The 25,537-nt window shown below is 44.7% G+C and overlaps 1 protein-coding gene across 1 annotated transcript; it reads right to left on the reverse strand.

Moving 5' to 3' along the window:
• Positions 1 to 242: 242 nt before the first annotated feature.
• On the reverse strand, positions 243 to 2,863 carry LOC115561714 (lysophosphatidic acid receptor 6). Its single transcript, XM_030381920.1, has 2 exons — positions 2,583 to 2,863; positions 243 to 1,823 (listed from the first exon to the last, which is right to left on the reverse strand). The coding sequence occupies exon 2, from the start codon at positions 1,817 to 1,819 to the stop codon at positions 923 to 925; it is 897 nt and encodes a 298-aa protein (XP_030237780.1). The 5' UTR covers positions 1,820 to 1,823; positions 2,583 to 2,863; the 3' UTR covers positions 243 to 922.
• Positions 2,864 to 25,537: the final 22,674 nt, after the last annotated feature.

Below are 25,537 nucleotides of genomic sequence, written 5' to 3' on the forward strand. Positions count from 1 at the left end.
AAACAATGAACAATGACCATGATCCGGCTACGACCGTACCCACGAAATATATCCTGTTGTTCCCAGAGCTAAATATCTGTCAGACGATAACCGGATTATTGATATTTTAGCCGTGAGATAAGGGGGATCACTACGGGGTCCTTCTTCCCCCTGTCAGGGGGTTTGTATCGCGATCATGACCGATTCACCGATTCACCTGCTAGCACATTCACCTAAATTCAAAGTTCACTTAAACTCCAATATCCAACTTGTTCAATACTTTATAACACATCTTCTCCTCATTCTTCCCACAATCACATTTCTACATCCCACAGTGTAAAATACATCAAGATAATGGTCAACACATTAATTTGCTTACGGCTTGCAAGACTTAATCTAGAATCAGAACAAATAAAGAACCCAAAAGCACTAGAATGAGCAATGGAGGGAAGTGAAAGATTTGGCTATTGGCTATTATTAACTTGTACTGGGTCTCGGATACTTCCTGAATGGTGTCTTTCGGACCACCCAGCCGATTGTCAGACCAATCGGAGGCTGCAGTGGTTCTAGGAGGCGTTATAATGTAGCAGAGACTTCAGACAAGGTGCCATGCCATCTCTGCTTATTTATTATCATTCAACTAGGGGACGCAAACCATTACCTTAACACTAACTTTATGTAAGATGCCTACTGAAAAACATTACATTTGAATTATGTCCAGTCATTTCAAGCCACTATCATCATTCAAGTATAAAAGCACATATAGGCATGAAAATCGAACATAATCTAATTGCTTGCGTAAGGCTACTTTCTAACATCAAAGTTGCAGCATCAAAGCAATTTTTTTAATTAAAATACATTTCTCATGGAATCTAGCAAGCACATTCTAATGCAATATACAATAACAACTGAAAAAGATACATATATCATCTGTCAAAATAGTTCATTTCATGCCACTTGTCTCCCCTGCCCGCAAGTCACTTTTGCTCACCTGCAATTTAACTGAGGAAGACCCCGAATTATCTTCCTTCTTCCAGAAGGAATCCAAAGAAAAGTAATACAACAGAGGATCAAAGCAGCAGTTCAAGCTTGCAAGACACCTTGTTGTATAGATGGTGGTAACATTACCAACTATCATTGCCACTGTAAAAGGCAAGAAAAATATGACAAACATTACAAGGTTCATCGCAAAGATAAGCATAACATTGATCTTGTTGTCGATCATCTGTCCAGATGTACTGAGCTGATGCAATTTCCAGGACACCATGGAAGTTGAGAACATATTGACTGACAGCAGAGTTAAGACGAAGCAAGCCTGTATATAAATGCTTGTCTTTTGCTGCGTCCAGTTGGCGGGGAAAACAAAGCAGGTAGTATTTTGATTGTTGTCGTACATGTTTCTTGAAAAATATACAGCCTCTGGGGTGTTTACAGCCATTAGGAAGATCCAAATCAAGCCACATGCCCTCCAGCTGTTGGTGGTGTTGCGCAGGTGCCTGGACCTCAGAGGGAACACCACAGCCAGCAGTCGGTCCACACCGATGAAGGTGATGAAGATGGCGCTGGCACGGATGTTGTTACGAAACAGCATGGTCATCGAGGTGCAAGCAAAAACCCCGAGGGACCAGGTGCCTGTTGAATAGAAATGGACTCTCATTGGCAGGGACAGCACCAGCAGCAGGTCGGCCAAGGCCAGGTTGATCATGAAGACAGCGCTGGGAGACTTGAGCCGGTGGCGTTGTATCAGGATCCACAGGGACACAGCGTTGAGCGGCAAACCCAGCACCACGACGCACCCAAAGACAACGGCGTAGGCCACGTTAATCGGCTCCTCTTTCATAGTTCTGCAGAAAGTAACAACCGTGAGCGGGGAAACAGCTTATTTCCTGAACAGGAAATGAGCTGTGTGAACAGAGGTCAGGTTGCATGATTTGTAGCTGCCTGAACCACAAAAAGGACACCAAGATTGTTAACGGAACTTAATTTATATCAAATGATGATCATTCTGAAAATACATTAGCATTTTTAAACATTGCTTTGTTAGGGCCACACAAACAATTGTAAATGTTCAAACACAAAGTAAATGGCCAAGCAGTTGTACAGTTGGGTTAAGGATAAAAGTGGCAATGATGACCTGTTGTTGATGACCCCTCTTTATACCTGGCTGATCAATCATTTCTAACAAGAACAGGATTACATGTTTTGGTAAAGGTTACAAAGCGCTAAACTACATCATATTAACATATTTCCTTATCTTTATTTATTTATCTTGGATCAAGGTATATCTAGACTTAAATATGTGTTTCATAACTTTATAATCAGCTTCCGGGAAAAGATCTATAATACAGATGAGAAAGATCTTTGATTCCACACTATGTCCACACATAGTTTCTATGTGTAAATCTTTGAGCTAGCTCGCAGGCTTAAGGCCTATCACAAAATACACAAAAGTAGGATAGCTTAACCCCAGTTAAAGCTCAATATTGGGATGCACTCACATTTAGCACTAATGCACATAGGATCCAATATACCCTGCACACTGCAATATTGTAGTTGTTTTATCATTGAAATTGGATAAAAATACACAATATAAGTTATCTTACCTTAAATTAAACCACAAAAGTAAATTAGTTCACACCAAGTGATGAGCTTGAGAACAACCACAGTGTTATTTCCCCTTGATTTGCTCACTGCGTTATCTCCCGTCAATCGCACGCACTCCTTCCAAAAATACTTCTCATTGAACGTGTTGAGGGACTGAAAACAAATTGGCTGTGATCGCGGCAAAGTACATGACTTCTTGTTTTGCTTGCCTCTGACTTCCTAACGGAAAAGGTTGGATTGAATTGAGATATGACTCGTTGTGATGATGCAAGACACAAGGGGCCCTATCATGCATCCAGCGCAATTGACTTTCTACACCGACGCATGCGTCGTTTCTAGTTTGCAACTGGCGCAGAGCGTTCTCTTCAATGGAAGTTAATCTGTGCCATCAGATTTTAAAAATAAAAAGCCATTGAATTCTAAGCACTGAAAATGTATGCATTGAAATAACGTATCTGGATTTTATGCCTCTGAATTTAACTCAATAAATCAAATTCAGCTTTTATTTTCAATGTTAAAAAATTCAAAATAAATATTCAATGTTAAAAAATTCACCGTAAATATTTTGAACGTCCCCAAATTCAACATGTCAAATTCAGCTTCAAAATTAAATGTCAGAAAATTCAGTGTTAACATCCGGGGACCCAAGGAAGAGAAATCGATCCTAGATGCTAGATCGCGGTCAAGCAAGGAGAGCGGGAATAAGAGTGTCACTTGCTGGTTCTTTCTTTCTTGATACAAACGTTAATTCTAAACATTTTACACAGTAGCCTATAATAGTGTGACCCTAGGGGGCGCTGTTGCACATTTTCTGCAACATGCACAAGTTTGAAGCGTAGACAGGCATGAAGTCGTTCACATGCGGAAACATGCCCAAGCCTAAAACTTAACGTTTATACCGTCATCGATCACTCGGATTGGGGGTATTCTTTTTGTGACACCGGATGCACGTTAAGTGGCTGGAGCAAAACGGTTGATATGCCTCTATGGTGGCATAACAAGAGAGCAACGAGCATGCAGAGCCAGCACTATTCCGCACAGAATGATCATCATTTGATATAAATTAAGTTCCGTTAACAATCTTGGTGTCCTTTTTGTGGTTCAGGCAGCTACAAATCATGCAACCTGACCTCTGTTCACACAGCTCATTTCCTGTTCAGGAAATAAGCTGTTTCCCCGCTCACGGTTGTTACTTTCTGCAGAACTATGAAAGAGGAGCCGATTAACGTGGCCTACGCCGTTGTCTTTGGGTGCGTCGTGGTGCTGGGTTTGTGACATGATACAGATATGAGGATGACAAATTAAAAGCAGGTTGCTGACGGGTGCCTCTTCCCGAGGCATGCCGTGCTTCCACTGGAACTACAGGCTGCTGCCGTTTCAGATGCGCAATAGGCCTACTGCCGGCTCTGCGCTCTCGTTCCAGATTGGGCAGCGGGCTTCAGCATCACATCAAACGTAGGCAAAGTGACATTGGCGGATTGCCCCAAATTGGTGCCCTGATAAAATCGGCTCCTTGACCCACTACAATTACTCTTAGGTTGCATGTAAATGCAGCCAAGTCACTGCAATCACAAACACACTTCACGTACAGGCATTAGTTCATCGTTTACTTCATACTGCAGAAAAAAAAAAAAACTGTGTGCATTACAACAAAAACATAAATAAAACATAAGATTTCCCCCCCTCTCACCTTGTTATTAAATGTGCTTAATAAATACATTTGATTTGATTTAATTAGCATTTTTCAGACGGATAGGGCATTTAGTAAGTTCCACCACCGTTGCTTCTCTCCCCATAAAAGGTTAGTCGGTGTTTAATTATGTTGATTTACCTTTGAGCATTTCCTATTATAGGCTACTGTGTAAAATGCTGTTTAGAATTAACGTTTGTATCAAAAAAGAAGAATCGAGTGACGCTCTTATTGCTTGTATTAGGTGTGTGGTAAAATCTTTTTATCTTGCCCAAACCATGCCACGCCGCCCGACATTACTTTCCAACTATGCTAGAGCGGTGGGCGTGACCTAAAATCACCTGCGCCTGTGCCTAGGTAGGCATATACAAATCACGGGTCGAAGTGAGCTTAACAAAAAACAGAAACGGCCATTACATTCCGGCCCCTAATTCTTGAACAACAAGTAATTATAAATCTATATACAATATATACAAGTGAATGGCCATTACAAGTACGGTGAAAAATGTAAGCTTACATACAATTCAATGCTATTTGCTTTCCCTTTTTTTTTCTTTTTTGTGTTTTTTTTTGCATTGTTATTAAAGTTCATACTCAAGTGCATTTACGAATGGTTTTCGGTCCGTAAACAACAAAAATTCTTCTTCTTGAAAGGGAAAAAAAAGGCTTCAAGTGTATGCAATGGTCTGTGTGCATGTGTTCTGTGTGCTTATGGACTGTGTGCATGTTTTCAGCATAAAGGTTGTGACGCCTATTGCATCACGGACTAAATCAGTAAGTGAGCATCTGTAGATGTGTAGAGTCAGAGGTTCAAGAACATGACTCCGTTGGAGGCGAACATTCACTGTTGCCCCTTAAACTACCCCCACCAGGAGGCAGATCTTGGTGATGGGCTTTTCCAACTCGTTGGTCTGTGTCTTGACACGGACCCGTCGAACGCACCCTTTGGAGTCTGCCATGGTGTCGGTGATGCGCCCAATGGGCCACGCACCTCTGGGTGCGGACTCTTCCACCACGAGCACGATGTCACCAACTGTGAAGTTTCTGTGAACTTTGTTCCACTTCTGCCGCTCTTGCAGTTGAGGGAGGTACTCGGTCGTCCACCTCTTCCAGAAGAGGTCGGCGATGTATTGCACTTGCCTCCAGCGTCTCCGAGCGTACAGGTCATCCTTCTTGAATAAACCTGGTGGCAAGATGGGTTTACCTTTCAGCTGAAGAAGGTGGTTTGGAGTCAAGGCCTCGATGTCATTGGGATCGCCAGAGGAGGTGGTGATTGGACGGTCGTTCAGTATGGCCTCCGCTTCACGGAAGACTGTCTGCAGGGCTTCATCGTCTAGGGCTTGTTGGTTAGTTACAGAACGCAGCAATCCTTTTACGTCCTGCACCAAGCGTTCCCATACGCCACCATGGTGGGCTCCATATGGGGGGTTAAATGTCCATTTAATTCCATCCTGCATCAAGCTTTTCTGAATTTTGCTGTGATTCAACTCTGCAATGGCTTGTTTCAACTCACGGTTTGTGCTGACGAAGTTAGTTCCATTATCCGTCCGGATTTCTTTGACTTGGCCTCTGCGGCAGATAAACCTCCTGATGGCGTTTATACAGGAATCTGTATTGACGGAATGCGCCACCTCCAGGTGTACTGCGCGACAGGTTAGGCAAGTAAAAAGTGCTCCATATCTTTTAACTAGGCTTCTGCCTTTCTTAACTTCTATTGGCCCAAAATAATCTAGGCCCACATGTGTGAATGGTGGGGCATCAGCTGTGACTCTGTCAACAGGCAGGTCAGACATTTTCTGCTCACCTGGTCTTTGGCGCTGCTTTAGGCATATCACACACTCACTGATGATCTTTCTGGCTGCTGCATTTGCATGAGGAATCCAGTACTGTCGTCGTAGGGTTGAGAGCATATGATTTCTTCCCCTGTGACCAACTTTATTGTGTACATGTTGAAGAATGAGCTTTGAGACGTGACTTTCTTTTGGTAGTATTGCAGGGTGTTTTGTTTCCACAGGTAGAGCGGACCTGCTCAGCCTACCACCAACTCTCAATACATCATCAATGGCAATGGGGTCAAGTTTGTACAGTTGACTGGATTTCTTTACACCACCTGATTTCAGTGCAGCCAATTCGCTGGAGTAATGTTTCTTTTGCACAAAGCGCACTATTGCCTCCTCTGCTAAGAGCAGGTCATCGACTGTGAGTGGTAAGTAGTTTGTTTTCTTTACCTGTTTGACAGGAGTTTGATCTCCACATTGTGCATTTTCTTTTATCTTTAGCCTTAGCTTTTCTTTCAGTTTCATAATCCATGCCACGGCTCTCTTGAGCCTTGTCCAGCTAGAGAAGTGCAGCAACAGTTTAGTGGTGGGACATACTTCTTCCGCCTGTGCGGCGAAGGAAAGGACCTCCTCTCTCACTTCTGGGTCAGCGTCCGGATGCAGCGATGCTTTGTCCACGCTTGCTGGCCACTCACGCTCGGTTTTTCCGAGAAAGTCAGGACCAGTGATCCAGGTTGAGGACTTCAGGAAGGCTCCAACTTTCATGCCTCGCGAAGCTGCGTCTGCAGGATTCATCTTAGAGCCAACATGTCTCCACTGACCGACATTAGACAGTGAGCTTATGATGGAAACTCTATTGGCTACATAGGTCTTAAAGCGAGTGGTGGTGTTTGCGATGTATTTTAGGACGGTCATGCTGTCGGACCAAAAGACTGACTCACTGAGGTTGAGCTCCAACTGTTTTGACAGCAACTTGTCCAGGCGCACAGCAACGACTGCTGCAGCCAGTTCCAGGCGAGGTATGGTGACGTGCTTGAGTGGAGCCACCCTTGCTTTGCCTGTAACAAAAGCAACACACACTTCCTTCTCGCTGTTAGTTAGCCGTAAGTATGATACGGCACCGAATCCAACTTCGCTGGCATCACAAAAGTGATGCAGCTGTGCCATTTCTACATTTCCAAATTCACTAGGTGTGAAGCATCTTCTGACACTGAATGAGTGTAACAGAATCAAATCATCCACCCACCTTTGCCATGTTTGTGCCATCTCTGGTGGTATTGCCTCATCCCACGCCAGCTTCAACTTGCACAGCTGCTGCAGAATCTGCTTTGCGGGGAGTATCACCGGGCTTAAGAACCCTAGTGGGTCGTAAATGGAGCTCACACTTGACAGTATTTCCATAAACTGTTTGTCCTCCACAGACAATTCAGCGTGTTCGTCACAGTGCTGTTCGACAAAATCTTGATTATACTGCTTAATCAACATTTCTTCCAATTTTCCTAATGAGATGCGATTCACCTGTACGGAAGCTGTATCGCTGTCGTCGCTATCTTCTTGTCCAAGTGGGCCGTTGATGACCCATCCAAGACGAGTCTGGACAGCGTAGGGTCCATTACCTTCACTGTTGACTATTTTCCATGGTTCCAGTGCTTTAGGTGCGTTTGCATCAATCAGCAGTCCAATACTTGCATTGATGGGCGTCAGTTCCACTTCTTGTAAGTAAGGCCATTTTTTAAGGTCTTCTTCTTTGGGTATGTTGTCTTTCGTGACAGGGATTGACTTTTGAGTGTACACATCTGGCAGTCTCAAGAATTTGTTGTCATTTAAGGCAGCTACTTCCAAGCCAGAGATCTTATGACTACTCACATACTTCTCCTGCCCCATCATCTTCAGCAGTATGTCCATTTTTTGTCCAGGTGCGTTCAGCTGAGTCATTAATGACTCGGTACAGAATGTAGCTGAGCTGCCTGGGTCCAAGAAAGCGTATGTTTCGATTACTTTTGTGCTTTTGTTTAGTCTGACTTTGACAGGTAGAACAGACAGCGAGCATTCTTTAGAACCGACCCCAGTATCACCTTCAGAGTCCAAGGACACAAGTGCGTTGGAGACCGTTTGTGTTTCATGGTCGGCTGGGGTGTTCTGAGGTTTTGGTTCGATGTGCAGAACTGTTGGATGATTCTTACTGCAGGTGCGGCATGTCAGCCTTTCTTGACAGTTCCTGCTTAAGTGACCTTGTACTAAGCATCCAAAGCACACGCCTTTGCTCTGTAAAAACGTAATTTTGTCTTTGTTTGGTTTCTTTTTGAATGTTGTGCACTTGTCAAGTATGTGGCCGTCATTGCAAAACAAGCACTGAATTTTGCCTGCATTTCCAGCGTTGGGCGTGTCACTCTGGAGGGGCACCTGAGCAACAGAGGTGGCGAAGCTGCTGCCTTTGGCTTTTCCAATTGACTTGGGGGTTGGTGGTGTTGTGGCTTTTGCTCTTGTATTTTGAATTTCACAGAAGACGGGGTCCATTGCAGCTCTCACTTGCCTTTCCAGGAAGTCCAGTAGGTCTTTGAATTTCACTCTCCGTTTTTGCTCCTCTCTGATGCTGCACACTTTCATCCTCCAGGACTCACGCATCCTGAACGGCAGCTTGGAGACGAACACCTTCATGTGTGAGGAGTTTTCCATTTCGTCCAAATATCCGGCGTCCTCCGTTGTGTTATAACTGGTTCTTAGGAAAAATGTGTATGATCTTAATGCTACACCTACGCCGTCATCTGCTTTCAGGGCTGGACAATCCAATGCCTTGTTCAGAAATGCAGCTGTAACTTTCACTTTGCTTCCGAAGTTCCACTCCAACTGCTTTTTAGCCTCTCCGAATGCAGTTTGTGGGCTCATATGCATGCAGCTCTGCACCAGCTTTCTGGGCTGCCCAGATGTGAATTGCTCTAAATAATAAAGCTTAACCTGCATATCATCTGTCTTGCTCTCAATGCCTTGTTCAAATGCTTTGATAAAGGATCTGAATTGCAGGGGATCACCATCAAAAACTGGTACTTGTATGGGTGGTAAAAGTGACTGTCTCTGCTGCTTAATCAGCATTGCAGTAATCTCATTTTGCCTGCGCATTGCTTCAGCTAAATCGGGTTGGTCATTATTACTGTCTGCACTTTGCTGTAGATGACGTGTTTTTGCTTTGCTTTTTGCATATATGGGGGGGGCGACTGACGTAGTAGGTCCAACGGTAGACAACGGAACGGGAGCCGGTGACATTTTTGTCTGTTTCATAGCTCTTTGGGGCGATATGAATTGTGTGGGTGTAGAGGCTCCAGAGGACGCTAGACTTTTCGATTTTTGTGTTTCTTCTTGTTCTTTAAACACCTGTGACTTCGCCTTTGCGATGGCCAAATTAGTTTTAACGGACAGCGTTTCTCTTTTGGCTTTCATTACTGCGTTTAATTGGGCTTCTTCAAGTTCAAGCGCGTGTTTTTCTTGTAACGCGTCAGCCTGCTTTAGCAGGGTTACGCGCTCCAGCTCGGCCTGAATTGCCATCTCTGAAAGGGTTTTACTTTTTCTACTGGCAGAGGATGAACTAGAGGACTTGCTCGCAGCTGCTTTGCTACTGGGGCGTGCGGGTTTTGCGGTCTGTGAGACGCTATCGTGGGGCTCTACGTCATAGCTTTTACGAGATGCAGCGTGAGACACATTTTCCACGGCGCTTACATTATTAGCGGCATCCTGCGAGGCGTCTTGTTTTAGCCACGTTTCTATGTCATCAATAAATTCTCTGCAGCTTATCAATTTGGGTTCATACCAGTCGGTGTGGTCAGATTCTCTCTCGTCCTCGTTCAATAAGCTTTGCACAGCCACTTGTACGTCCATAAACTCCTCCAGGAAACGATTGTAAACTTTCATGTGTTCTTCAATGACGGTGGTATTCTCTCCATTATCGATCAAAGTGTGAATTTCATTCCGCTTTCGTGTGAGAGCGCCGAGTTTTCCACTTCGCTTCTTAATTAAACTTAAAACTTCCCTTTCCTTTCCCAAATCTTCCTGCTCCTGCTGCATAATGTTCCAACTAGGTTTGTTTCCGCAAAAATCCAAAGAATGTTTTCAAACTAAAGAGTCTTTGCTTTGTCTTCTTTTAAGTCTTTAAACTGCAGCTCAAGCGGGTCCACCCCGACGTTGCGGGTTGCTTCAGAGTCAGCTGTTAGTCAGTCAGCTGTTACTCACGTCTTCTCGTTTCGGCTTCCAAATTCCAGTAATCCAACAGAAACGTTCCAACAGATAATCCAATTCAATTCGATATCTTCCAAGTTCGATGTCCAAACGAAAGAAAGATTTTACTTAATGTAACGGCCTTTTTTCCATTTTCCAATGTTCCAAACTAAAGGCCGTGGGTGACGTGGATTCGGCTTCAAGTTTACGCACAAACACAAGTTTCCAAAATAGAGTTCTGTTTATTCCAATGGTCTTCTTTGCATGAAGTTCTAACAAATGTTTTCTATTTCCATAATCCAAAATGCTTGTATTAGGTGTGTGGTAAAATCTTTTTATCTTGCCCAAACCATGCCACGCCGCCCGACATTACTTTCCAACTATGCTAGAGCGGTGGGCGTGACCTAAAATCACCTGCGCCTGTGCCTAGGTAGGCGTATACAAATCACGGGTCGAAGTGAGCTTAACAAAAAACAGAAACGGCCATTACACCGTAGATCAAACACATATTTTGTTGTTACAGACATCGTGTACAAGCCCTTTACTTTTAGGATTGATGAGTATTTGATCGTGAGATAACATTTTTCTACCGAGAGTGAGTGTTAAAAAGAATGAATGAATGCGTGTGTGTATGTATGTGCAAAATAATTAATGAATGCGGGCGCGCGTGTGCGTGTCCATCTTTTTAAACACACGCAAACTAAACACCTGACGCATAATACAGTCCATGGCAATGTATATTAACGGGGGGACACATGGATATTAGGAACACAAGTCGATAATGTTAATGCATACAATACTGGTAAGCAACAATGTTTGTTAATGTATTGCGTATATCATTGAATAGAACCACAGTTACCGCATATCATTTGTGTGTTAAGTTTTCTTTGCCAAAATTTATTTGAGGACTCTGAAGTATTTCTGAAGTTGTGGAAGAAAACGCTATTTACTGTGTGAATTAGGCCATATTATTTGGCCATAAACTGAGCCATTTGAAGTTTGAAATTCATGTGGTCATGCGCATTTGCAGTCTCATCGGAGACTGCAAATGCGCCGTCAAAATATCAACTTGTCAGATGAATGCGCTCATGGATCTTAAAGGGGATTGGAGATGGCACTGTCATTGGTGTATTGCACGTTACACCCAAACCACACCAACGGGTAATTAGGCTATACTTCAGACCAACCCTTTTTAGATTTGCGTCGGGCGCAAGAGTCATTTATCCGCCGGTAAAATAGCAACATCGCCATAGAACCGCCCACAAAGCTACTTGCGTTTGGCGCTTCTCACTTGCATTTCAGACCGTTAAAATAGGGCCCTAGGAGTTATTTTGCTATTTTCTTATACAGTTTCCACACATATGTTGAAATCTTGAGCGCTCACATTATCTTTCCCACAGCTACTACCTTGCTTTAGAATGCTTGTCTGGGAGAAAGAAGGACAGACAGTAGTGGACGGGGGGGAAAAAAATGTGGTGAGGTGCTTCTTCGATCATGGCGTGTTTGTTGTGGTCTAGATGTTTGTTTGCTGCAAACAAAGAGAAACCTCTGCCGGTCCCTCACATGCTCCAACGTTTGTACTGTGTAATCCAAATTAATCCCCTTACTTACTTACTGCCTGTCAATCTGTTACTGTGTGTGTGTGTGTGTGTGTGTGTGTGTGTGTGTGTGTGTGTGTGTGTGTGTGTGTGTGTGTGTGTGTGTGTGTGTGTGTGTGTGTGTGTGTGTGTTAGTGTGTGTGTGTGTGTGTCTGTGTGTTTGTCTGTGTGTGTGTGTGTGTGTGTGTGTGTGTGTGTGTGTGTGTGTGTGTGTGTGTGTGTGTGTGTGTGTGTGTGTGTGTGTGTGTATCAATAACATCCATCATCCAATACAAATGTTTCTTTCTTAATAATGCAATTAATAATAATAATAATGCTATTAAAATCATGTGTAAATACACCGCCCTGCATGTACTGGAATAACAGCAGCAATAGTAGCAATAATAGACCAAAAAAGTAAATTATGCAGAGAGAAAAATCCCAACACTGACTGACCTTTAGATCTGGAGGAAGAGAGAGTGAAGGTACAAAATAGAGGTGGAGAGAAAGCAAGCGAGAGGGCGAGAAAGAGAGAGATTTCCATAGCTCGGAAGGAGGGTGATTTAGCCGCGGCTACAACAATACAGCGAGGTCAGTGGACTGATTTGGCATTCACTTCCACACACTGGTCACAGTGTGAGCGAGGGGCCATGAGGTGGGGCCGGGGGAGTGGGGGCCACGAGGTAATGGAGAGTGAGAGCGCAGCCAGGTGGCTGGGCCGTTCCTGAACATCCATTTTCTCCCCATCCATCTCTAATGAAATCACTGGTCCATTGTTGGGCAGCATGGGGTAAAGTGCTATTCTCTCGCCATGGCAAAGAGGGACACCGCCGTCCACTGCTGGGCCGACTTCATTAAAATGTCCATTTCCTCACCGGCAGGAGCTCCAATGCCACACTTGTGTAGCCCCCACAGGGCAAAATGTGAGCTTGCGTGGGTGTGATGGTGTGTGTGCATGAGCGAGATGGCACGCGCTCTTGCTAGCTACAGCTGCTGGTTTGAGTTGAGAAAGCTCTTCCTACTGTCTGGTGGTTCTGTGTGAGTGCATGTGTGACGCTGGTATATGCTAAATGCAGCACAGCGGCAACCATGTAGACTTCACAATGCATCGACTCCCTCTGTTCTCGTCCCCAGTCACGTGATGGCCCAAACTCTGTGTATAATCTTCTAAGAATTGCTCCACATGTCGATAACTCTCCCGAGCCGCTAACGTCATGAACCTTGCAGATTTTTGAGTTTCTGCATAATGGTATACTTCAGACACTCTTCTAGGCTACGGCATCGCCATTAGCCAGCAGAGCCGAGGCAATTAACCTGCCTTTATATCGTCTGGAACTTATAAATATATAAAACGCAAGAAGTTAATTTAACCGAAACACTGGTGTGAATCTCACACACAAAATAAAAGCCCCGGAAAAACGGCATCACACTTTTTTTCCTTTGTTCCTGTTTTTTCATCCAATTAGTGGCTGCCATCTTCGATTTGAGCAGGCGGTGGAAATATGTGCTGATTACCTATGCAAATGAGTGGGGCCGCTGTAATAAAGCTGTCAACGTAAAGAAGGAACAGATTTAACAGAGGAGAACGAGGTACAGCCAAACACTTGCCGCCAGGCAAAACAAACAGGCGCGGTACTTGTGAAATACTTCACAAACAGGGGAAATTGACCGAGCCATGCTTTAGGAGAAGAGAAATCATCGAATACCCACAGCAGCTATGACTCTACCACGGGTACTGGGCCTGTTTTAATTACGTACCCCATGGAATTCTGGGAGAGCGTTGAGCCTGATGCTACTTTAGTAGTGTTTTAACCTATAATCCTGGAAAGTCATTCCTACATTATTTTGCTTCTGAGAAATAACTTGTGTTATATGTAGAGCAGAATCTGAGAGCAAACATTTTCACAAGTGCCCCGTAGTTTTTAATTGCAGGAGAGAACTGTTCTTTCATATCAATGGTGAAACCTGCACTTACCCCGTGATTGGACAGTTTTCCAGAAACTGCACACCACTTAGAACCTTAGTAGCAGTCAATGCTGGTATAAATTGCTAAATAAGTTTAATCATGTTTGACCTGCACCATTTGTATTACAAATTTTGTAAGAGTTTAATAACGAATAAAGTTTGGAGAGTCACCTTTTACATTCAAAGGTTGAAAGGATTAAGAGCAAATCCAGCCCGTCGTATTGACACACTGATCCCATACAAAGTGTCGGCTTTAAAATAATAAATGACAGGTCCCATTGGAATTCTGTTCATCACCTAATCTTCATCCATTAAAAAAACACTTAAAGTGTCATGGGACCAAATAGTCACACAAACAACCACTCTCTGCCAATCACAAAAACCTGGTTCGAAGGGAGGTAAAAAAACACAATTCATTCCTTTCTGTACAAAGTTATAAATGCTGTGCTTTGGGAGTAAGGGCTTTGTGACGGCGAATGCGTCTTTTAGAAACTAGCAATTCCAGTCAATCAAAGTCATTGCAAAAATAGTTAAAAAATGTCCTGGAGGGGAGGGGGGGATGATAAATACAATATTTTATATTAAGAGAGCCTATTCTCCTCGAAAATGTGAAAAGTTATCTATTTTGCCACTCTTTTTGAGTACCTGGTTGCTCTTCAACACAAAGATTGTGTTGACTTGCTGCTCATTGCTAAGCAGCACTTGTAAACCATGTGTGCGTATGTGTGTGTGTGTGTGTGTGTGTGTGTGTGTGTGTGTGTGTGTGTGTGTGTGTGTGTGTGTGTGTGTGTGTGTGTGTTTGTGTGTGTGTGCATGTGTGTGTCGCGTTTTTTGAAGAAAGTAGTCCAATCCGGATCGCTTTTCTCACTTTATTTGTTAAAGTATTTCGGTATGGTAACTATGAAGCAAAAGGGAGGGAATTGTATCAAACAAGTGTGGAGAGAAATATCGAAGAGCTACTTCGAGCCCCGGGGCTTAGGCCCGAGCCTCTCTGCGGGTCCGCCTATGTCGTAGTGTTGGCTCGTTCGTTCGCAAACCGGTTCGAATGAACGAGTCTTTAGGACGAACGAACCGAACCGGTTTGTTTATCTCGTTCGTCTCGTTCACCATTCGATTCACCGGAAACACGACTGAACGCACAAACGAGTTTCCGGTAGCATTTACTCCACTGAGTTTGACTGTCATGATCTGTTTCCTTGTCTTGTTTTGGTGTGTTACCTGTTTTACTTTGGTATCTGTCTTGTTTCTCCCCATGTCAGGTTTCCCTCCTGTGTGATTACTGCTCCCTCCCTAATGTGTCTCAGCTGTTACTCGTTGCTTGCCCTGTGTGTGTTTGGTATTGAAGCCCTTGTCTTTCATTTGTTGCTTGTCGGATCATTTTAGTTTGTGGTGAGTTCTGTCCTGTGTGTTACCTGTGTTCCCTGTGTTACCCGCTTCACCCGTGTTCCTTGCCTTTTTGAGTTAATAAATTATCCTTTTACTCAAACTGTCTGCGTTTGGGTCCTACCTGCCTGCCTGCCACCCGCTAACCGTGACAGAATGATCCGACCATCATTGGACCCAGCAGACGTTTTTTTTGTTGGAGGCTGTGTTGGGGTGTACGTGCAGCGCTGTCGCTTCAAGGCCCGAGTTGGAGGGTGCCTTATGGACTATCAGAGTGGGGGTGTTGAGTGTCGAGTGCCATCCGGTTCAACATTTCTCTCCAGCCCCTGAGCTGACTCCGGTCCTGAGCCCTGTCCGGTTCCTGAACCCTACCTTGACTTCCAGAGGGGTGCCGCCTTCTAAATCTTCCAGAAGGGGCCCACCCTCTACCTTGCCTTCCCGAGGGGTTCCGCCTTCCAAACCTTCCAGAGCTTCCAGAAGGGGCCCGCCCTCTACCTCGCCTTCGTCTTCGCCGATGCCGGCCACCTGTGGGTCTTCGCCGTTGCAGGCCTCCAGGATTGCAGGCCTCCATAAAAAAATTTTTGGTCCCTCCTGGCTCCCCTCCACCCACCCTATTTGGATTTGACTTTTTTTTGCATGTCGTGGGTTGCTTGGTAGTCGACCCTTGAGGGGGGGATACTGTCATGGACTGTCTGTTTCCTTGTCTTGTTTTGGTGTGTTACCTGGTTTACTTTGGTATCGGTCTTGTTTCTCCCCATGTCAGGTTTCCCTCCTGTGTGATTACTGCTCCCTCCCTAATGTCTCAGCTGTTTCTCGTTGCTTGCCCTGTGTGTGTGTGTTTGGTATTTAAACCCTTGTCTTTCCTTTGTTCCTTGTCGGATCATTTTAGTTTGTGGTGAGTTCTGTCCTGTGTTCCCACTGACTGACTCAGCTGAGAACCGTGCAATGGCGTGCATTCCATGATGCGATTTACTGCTACCGGAAACCAGGCTGAACGAACAAACGATTTGCGAACGACGCCTCCCAGTTCAGTCGAGTTTCTGGTGAATCGAATGGTGTATCATGGAATGCACGCCATGATTGGGTGTGCAGCCAGGCGGCTAGGTGGTGCTGGGATACACTATCACACAACACCGCCATGTCTAAGCGCATGCGTAGAATCTTCCTTCTACTCTTATCTGCGCCAGGAAAACCAAGACATAATTAGAGATGCTTCTCTGTTCAGTAATACTATATATATCCTGTACATTTCGTGCCAAGACTCCTGTAAGTTTATCAGAGCTGCCAGAGCAGCTTGACGGTCCGACGCATCAAGACTCGACTGGAAGTTAGAGTTCGGACAGATTTCAACTCAGACCAACCAACTGGTGGGGGTGGGAGGGTTTGATGGGTGTTAATAAATGTGTGAAACTAGCAAATCCAACATTGTGTCTAGGGCCGGCCCGAATGCCCTTTTTCAGGCTTTGAATACTCGTTGGTTTTTCCGAGCGAATATTCGAATACTCGTTCCAGAAAAACACACCATCAAAAACAACATTAATAATCCCTGGAGTATAAGTATATACTCCCTCAGCTGAGTCAGTCAGACTCAGTGCTACCGGAAACTGGACTGAACTGGGAGGAGTCGTTCGCGAATCGTTTGTTCGTTCAGCCTGGTTTCCGATAGCGGTAAATCACATCCTGGAATGCAAGCCATTGCACGGTTCTCAGCTTCTTCTTTTCGTTTCACTGAAGCGTTTATATGACAGTTTCCCATTACATTACACAGTCCTTTGCATTGTTGTTGAAAACTGCAAGGTCTTTTGGACTGCAGGGGTTGGGTAGTAGAGTGCAGACAAGGCAGTGCTCCATTGTGTGGTCTGCTTCTCCACATTCACAGGTGGTTGGGCCAGTCTTGTAGCCCCATCTGACCAGAGCATCTTTGGATCGTCCTGTTCTTGTTCTGAGGCGGTTTATTGTTTTCCATTGGGTCCATGATGCTTCTTTACCAGGGGGTAGTTTTTCAGTGGGGGGTATTCCCATGCCAGTTGGAGTTGGGTCATTCTCAAGTTTTTCCATCCAGAGTTGGATTCTGGTTTCTTCCCGAGACTTTGTTAGGGGCTGGACATGGCTGAGAAAGCTTCTTCTTGACTTTAGCCGTTGGGCCGGAGGGTGGCATCCATGGAGGAGATGGCGTTCATCGATTGCAGATTTTGTTTTCTCGACTCGGCTGGTAACTTTCCGTCTAATATCAGGGGCAATGCCAGCAAGGAGGTGGAGGTTGCTTGTGTTGGTGGGTTCTCAGCTGAGTCAGTCAGACTCAGTGCTACTGGAAACTCGACTGAACGAACGAACGATTCGCGAACGACTCCTCTTGGCGAACTGACTCAGGCAAACTGGGTCACGGAAACGAATCATTAAATCCACCACTGTGTCTCTGCCCTCCAATCTCACTCCCGCGCTGGTTAGGGTCAAATGGGCGTGGCCTATGTGAAGTAGGCGTGGCCTATGTGAAGTAGGCGTGGCCTGTGTGACGTATTGGCTCCACCCTCTTCACCTGTCTAACTGTGCGTTCACACCAAACGCGACGGGGTGACAGGATCCCATACAAAGTGAACGTATAGACGCGTATTTGAGTAGAAATATTTAAACTTTGACGCGAAATTCGAGTGATGACAGCCAATCAACGTTCAACAGCGTGGCCACTGAGTCACATGTGTAACGTAACAGCCAATCAGCGTTCAACCATCAAACTCAGTGCAGTGCAGTCCGGGGTGAACTGCAGCATGGAGGAGAAAGTGAATGTTGCCGTTTGCGACTCCCGGAGCTCTTTATGTAATATAATAGTATATAATATAATATTTGTATATATAATATCACGGCAAAAAGCTCTGTGCGCCTCCGGATGGCAGTAGCACGGGGAGCTCTCGTAGGGATTGGGCTTCTCGGGGTTTGTTTACGGCGTTGCTATGTTTCCGGTCTTGTGTGTTCCAACGGTTTATTAGGTAGGCCTATCTAATAAATCTGTCTATTCAATACTTCATTCACTGCCTCTTCCGTGGTCATTACAATATAATGAATATACTGCGTCGGTCCCTCCGACGTCTCTCCCTCTTCCACAAAAGGTAAAGACATGCAATGGTGGTTATCTTGTTGCGGCGCGACAAATTCGACAAAACTTGCACAGCGACAGATTATGTGTGGCGTGACAAAACTTCGGCGACAACGCGAACGGGCGACAAATTTCGCATTTGGTGTGAACACACAGTAAAGGTGCTGCCATTTGTGGCTGTAGTTATTGCAGCTTATGTGTTCGATTCTGCTTCCTAGTGGCTATGTGAGGGTAATGCAGCTTGTGTGTTCAATCCTGCTTCCTAGTGGCCATGTGGGGGCAGCTTATGTGCTTAAAATACGTAACATGTGTATGTATGTTCCTGTGTGTGTGTGCATGCACACACAATCACACTTAACTGCTGCCTCGTGGATTTTCTATCAGTGGGTGGTTCATATTGCTATCAGTGAAATAATTAGTATGTTTATACACAGCCAGTCACTCTGGTAGGAAACCCACCGAAACATGCATAAAGCTGGAAACCAAGACAGAATTAGGACGAACAACAGACAGAGGAACCCATGCAGAAAGCTATGGTTTGTCTACACACACAGCGTATAATTATGAGCGAGGCACTGTCCGATGCATTTGCACCAAAGTGTTTAGCTTTGTTGAATCCCTGGGGACAAGCGATAAACACTGAGACTTTTTGAGCAGAAAGGTATGGAGAGAGAGAGAGAGAGAGAGAGAGAGAGAGAGAGAGAGAGAGAGAGAGAGAGAGAGAGAGAGAGAGAGAGAGAGAGAGAGAGAGAGAGAGAGCACAATAAGACGGGAGGCAATGGATAGCAAGCCACATGGGTAGGATTGACATATGTCTGATTCCAGAGAAAAGCACAAAAGAAACCATGCAGGAGATAGCGATGGGGACTGTAGGAGAGAGAGAGAAAGACAAAGAGACTGGGAGTGGGAGACAGAGGGAGAGAGAGAATGAGAGTGAGAGAGAAAGATAGAGTAAGGGGAGGGGGGGTTAGAGAGGGAGCAGGAGCGAAGGCAGACAAGGACAAACAGCAGGAAATATCCAGAACTTCAACGAAGTGTTGGAGCAGGAGGAGGAAGAGGAGGAGGAGGAAGAGGAGCGATGTTGGAGGAGGAGGAGGAGGAGGAGGAGGATGAAGAGGAGCGGTGTTGGAGGAGGAAAAGGAGTGGTGGCGGAGGAGGAAGAGGAGTGTGTTGGAGGAGGAGGAGGAGGAGGAGGAGGAGGAAGAGGAGTGTGTTGGAGGAGGAGGAGGAGGAGGAGGATGAAGAGGAGCGGTGTTTGAGGAGGAGGGTGGGGAAGAGGAGCGGGGTTGGATGAAGAGGAGGAGGAGCGGGGTTGTAGGAGGAGGGAGTAGGTGATTAAAGGGAGCAAGGGGGACAGAGGCGGCTGAGATGACACGAAAGGAGGAGAGCAGAGAGAGGAGAAAAGTGATTCCCAACAGTTGGGTGGGTGGCTGGGGTTTGAGGGCAGCAGGGGGTGGACGGAGGGATTTAGGAATGGGGGTAAGGTGGCTGAAGATAGAGATGGATAGACGGAGACCAGGGAAGACAATTGAATTAGAGCAGGCGGGGGAAAGGCACAGAGGATTCTAGTTAATATCCCCGGCCATGCTCCTTGTTGCTCTATCTTTCACATGCACTCCCAGGGGTGCCACGGCTGGCGGATAAGGCCATGAAGAAGTTAGACACACAGAGGCATGCACAGGGGACATCGCATTAGCAGCTTCACTCTTTTATTCTCTTTTTTTTTGCAAAAAAATTTGCTTTTGTGTGTGTGTGTGTGTGTGTGTGTGTGTGTGTGTGTGTGTGTGTGTGTGTGTGTGTGTGTGTGTGTGTGTGTGTTAAAGACAGATAGGGACAGGGAGTCTCATCTGTTTAACGTGAAATGAGACTATCACGTCTAGCATATTGGTTGCTCTCAAGTTATCTGGGTGATGTTTTCATTTGTGCTTGCCCAACTTGAAATGGCACTGTTAGACAGAGGACACAGGACAGCTCAAATCCTTCTCCTTGATTTTATTGAACATGAATCGTTTAGAACATGAACAACAAACATTCCGTTGTGTGATTCGGATTCGGATTAGGTTGAAAACCTATTGATAAAGACAAATTAAATCAAGTTAGTTCTCAAATAAATCAAAATGCCTGATCAAACATTTAAATCAAATCCAAATATCTGTTAGATATCATAAACAAATCCAAGTAAATCGGTTAAATATCATAAACAAATATATCTAATTACAATATCACTATGATAGCTAATATCACTGTGTTGTAAAATAACAATGGTCTTCCACAAACATTTTCACCATGTGCGCCTCCACCAAACGTGCCCAAGACGTCACTAAGGACGTCTGCGCCGTCCCATGCGCTGTCACATGGAAGACATGACAAACGGGAAAAACTGCCAGAAACATACGCATTGTGCAAACTACACCTTAGTTCAAAATATAAATTACATACCAATGCGTGCTCTTGTGTCCTCCAATGCACAAACCCTTAATAGCCCGGCCGGAAATCGCGGACCTTTATAGCCTCACCCGTGCTCACTCACCTCACGTGTATGGCGACACATTAGTGCCATAATTCACTAATGTGATAAAAGATGCATTCGGGCGTATTATATTATTCCACACGCGTAGATATTAACTGCGAGTGCACAAATGATCTCTGCGCGCGCGCAAATGACCTCTGTGCGCGCAAAACAGCCTCTCGCGTGCGCAAATTACCTCAGCGCGCGCAAAACAGCCTCTCGCGCGTAACAGCCTCTCGCGAAAGATGTTTTTACGCTCGCTCGAATTTTATTTTGGCACTATGGGGGAGGGAACCAAGGCAGGGCGGGCTTTCCTATGATTGGCCGTTTCTGAAGCGCGATATTTGATTGACAGCCCTCCTCAGCCTTCCTCTCATTCAATTCTGAATTGTACAGTAAATGGCTGAAACGATAGTTACGTATTGTAACTCTAGATTCTATGAGTATATAGGCACAGCCTTTTAAGGCTATTGCTATTGGGTTATCCCTAGGCGTGAGCCGTAGCACTGAAAAATGTGTAATCCCCGACCACCAACAGCGTGGGCCTCAATTAAGTCCGCGTGCGGCGTGCCTCAACGACGTCCGCATTTCGCAGATATAGTCGGGCGCCGGCGGACGTTCTGCTCCCAATAAACAGCTTTTCTTCAGCTATTTAAAGGACAATGAGGCCGACACTTAAAAGGCTGCGCCTATACTCATAGAATCTGGAGTTACAATACATAACTATCGTTTCAGCCATTTACTGAACAATTCAGAATTGAATGAGAGGAGGGCTGAGGAGGGCTGTCAATCAAATATCGCGCTTCAGAAACGGCCAATTATAGGAAAGCCCGCCCTGCCTTGATTCCCTCCCCCATAGTGCCAAAATTAAATTTGAGCGAGCGTAAAAACATCTTTCGCGAGAGGCTGTTTTGCGCGCGCTGAGGTAATTTGCGCGCGCGAGAGGCTGTTTTGCGCGCGCAGAGGTAATTTGCGCGCGCGCAGAGATCATTTGCGCGCTCGCAGGTTATATCTACGCGTGTGGAATAATATAATACGCCCGAATGCATCTTTTATCACATTAGTGAATTATGGCACGAATGTGTCGCCATACACGTGCCGTAATCAGGCAAGTGCCGCCCGGTGTGTTTACAAATCGAACACGTGTGATTTGCGCATTTTACCTCCACGCCACTAGAGATCGTCCTCAACGATGCAATGCTATTTTTTAATCTAAATGCGATCTCTGTCTTTACAGTTGCTATGATATCATGATAGCCCTATAGTTGCTACCGACTGATACTGGAGCAGGTGGTTTTCACTCTAAAACATGACTAAGGCAGGAAATGCCATCTTCCACTGTGTTCTAGCTTTAATCACTCTAACCAAGGAGCATCCACATTGATTATTTCACCTGCAGACCAATCTCACAGGTGTTATCTTTCTTTTGGTACCAAGGTTACGCATTATAGCCCATGCCCATTGGCGTCAGTTTGGTTTGAAATGTGCTGGGTCAGAGGCGCATTCGGAAGTGCATTTTTAGAAGTGCTGCGTACAATGAGGATGCACTCCTTTTTCTCTCTTTAGTGCCGGTAATGAAAGTTTCTGAAAGACGGCATAACCATGTAGCTAATTACTAAGGAATAAAATGTATACAAAATCTGTCTGGCACGTTTTATGAAGAAAACGTTTTCAAAAAGCATCGGACATATTACCCACTATGTTCTGCTCCATGTATCCAATGTTGACAACGTGACATGATATGGCTAAGAAAACAACATAAACAAGAGGAGCTAGGAAAGGAATTTAACTGCGTGTTTAAGTTCAGAAGGGCCAAGGTGTGGCTACACACAGCACTACAAAAATCGTCAAGATTGAAAAAGAAAGAAATATTTGTTGCACAGCTGAACGCTGTATCACATCAGGAGCTGGCTGTTCTCAATTCACAACACGCATTCCATCAAAACTAGCCTACATCAGGCATTCTGACCAAAACTCAGGAACTCCCCCCCTCAATTATTCCAGAATTCAAGAATGACCAAAAGTCACTTTGTGTCAACAAGAGACTGACTCCACCGACTATCAATTGCAAGTTAAAACAGCCGACCACTTGAGTGCAAAAAACACAAAAGACCTCGCCACAGCACGAGCAAATCTTAAGCAAGGCCTGAAAAAAAAAAAAGTTTGGTTCCTGTTGGTTGTCAGTTGAGGTCATGGGTAGGTAGGGAATTTATTTTATTTTTTATTTTATTTTTTCCAGCGGCAGCGAATGATAGGTAGGTTGTTTTCATTTAAAAACGAGAAAATTCGCTCATCCTTGTACAGAATGAAGAGGTGCTGTACCAAAACGTAATTATAGAGGTGCTGTACCAAAACGTAATTACATAAAAAAAAAAAAAAAAAAATTATAATTTTATAATTAAATTATAAAATAATTTGGGTCGCACATAAATTGACAGGGTCGGTCGGAAACCGGAACCAAACAATTTTTTTTTTATAAATATCGGGTCTTACCTTTATTTATGTGGCAGTGGTCTGCAGATGCATCCCGTGGTGTAGCCTACCACAAATCCATTTAGTTCAACAGGTTATCGTTCTAATACTGTCCATGGTACTAGCAACCTGCTCTGGTGCTTCTTACCTATGTATTCAGGCTAAAATGACTTGATTGCCTGATGCCTCATAATCCCAGCCAAAGAGTATTGGTATTATTAGTAATGGCTACTTGCCAAATCGAAAAAATAACTTCACACAGTGTGTCTTTTTCCAATGTATTTGTTATCATTCGTAGCGTTGATCAGCAGAGAAATAATTCGCCAAAGTCGTTGACGCCGCTTAGCAACCGAATAAGAATGTAGTCTACAGCATTGAGAAGAGCCGTGTAATAAGTAAGGGATAATGTATAGAATGCCGGTCATTATCGGGAAAATAAGCCCCGACAGGGCGAACCGGACACCGACGCGCAGCGAGGGTAATTGCTTCGGGGTCATCCCTATGTTCCCCGGGTTCTATGATCCCCGTTTTTCCCAAAAAGGGTCCTATGTTCCCCTGTAGCCATACATACCGGGGAGCATAGGAGCCTTTTGGGGAAAAGCGGGGAACATAGAACCCTTTTCTGGGAAAAGGGTCCTATGTTCCCCGCAATCTATCAATCTTTAAAGATATTTAAACTTTGACGCGACATTCGCGTGATGACAGCCAATCGGCGTTCAACAGCCTGGCCACTGAGTGACATGTGTAACGTAACAGCCAATCAGCGTTCAACCGGCCAACTCAGTGCAGTGCAGTCCGGGGTGAACTGCAGCATGGAGGAGAAAGTGATTGTTACCGTTTGCGACTCCCGGAGCACTTTATATGATAGTATATACCAATATAATATAGACCCCAATAAAGACCCTTTTTTTAAAAAAGGGTCCTATGTTCCCCAGTCTCATACAAAGAGGGGAACATAGGACCCGGGGAACATAGGACCCGGGCAACATATAGCTCCCATTGCTTCCCACTGAAGGGGCTTAAATTCGACCGGCGACGTTCTATATATTATCCCGCTTATTACACGGCTACTTGCCAAAACGAAAAAATTACTTCACATGGTGTCGCTTGTTACAATTTATTTGTTACCATCATTCGTAGTGTTGATCAGCAGAGAAATAGTCCGCCAAAGACGTTGACGTCGCTTTGCAACCGAAGACGCTGGGGTTGAAAAGTTACCGGACCTCTTGAGGAGTGATACCAAAGACGTCATTATAGGCAAAAGATCCTTTGTTTTCCTTGACAGCGGTCAATTTATGTCTAGCTATCACAAGCAAACGAAGTTGTGAAGAGCCCATGCAAGTGAAAGGAACGTTCCACGGCATTGAGAAGACCCGTGTAATAATCCATAATAATTAAACTCGATATATATATATATATATACTATATATATATATTTTTTTTTTTAAGTGGTGGGTACAAAATGATTCATGACGAAATCTGGTGGGGACGCGTCCCCGGCGTCCCCGGCGTAATCGACGCCATGCCGTTGTTGAGATGTACTCTATTTACTGGAATAAAAATGATATGCCTAGTAATGAAGCTCCAGCCAATCTGAATAAAGTGCTACGTGACGCTTTTGATCTCTTGATTCATGCTGATGTTCCTCAGAAGTCGAAGTCATCTTCTCCTCTGAGCAAAGCCCGCCGTGGAAAAGGTTATTTTCCTCTTTTAACATCGCTTTTTGGTGTTTTTCTGATAAAATGTTTCTGATTGGAATACTTTCTTGGCGCCTGGGCCTTGTATGGAAATGCTGCACACTGTGTGACTCCTTGGTGTCCATGAACCATAACTCCCTCCCCTTTAAGCTGATTGGTCCTACCCTTTTGGCATTTTCATGAGAGGCTCAAGACCAGACTAATCTGCCAAGAGAAACAGGCCAGATCAGGATGTTCTCATGAGGCGACATTTTTGGTTCCAAGATCAAAGTAGTAGTATTTTACAGTACACCAAAGTATAAAAATATATAATAACATGATATTACGTTATTACATTTCCTTAAAGTCGTTGTTTTGCAATACGCTGATGAGCAGGGCATTAGATGACTCATCAGCATATTCAGAATTAAACTGTCAATGCTGACTTGAGCATGCAGGGGCGTTTTACAACGTCCAACTGTGATAACCAGCAGAAACAATAGGATCTTGACTTGACTGGCTTTGAGCAGACTATTTTCCTGCCAAGTGAAACAAAACCAAAATTGACCTTTGAGCAAACTCTATTCCTGCCAGGTAGAAAAGCAAA

The sequence above is a fragment of the Gadus morhua genome, chromosome 16, assembly GCF_902167405.1.
Source record: "Gadus morhua chromosome 16, gadMor3.0, whole genome shotgun sequence".
In the NCBI taxonomy this organism is placed as follows: Eukaryota; Metazoa; Chordata; class Actinopteri; order Gadiformes; family Gadidae; genus Gadus; species Gadus morhua.

Bases quoted from the DNA above. Each gene is read 5' to 3' on its own strand.
- LOC115561714 (XM_030381920.1), bottom strand. From the start codon at position 1,819: ATGAAAGAGGAGCCGATTAACGTGGCCTACGCCGTTGTCTTTGGGTGC.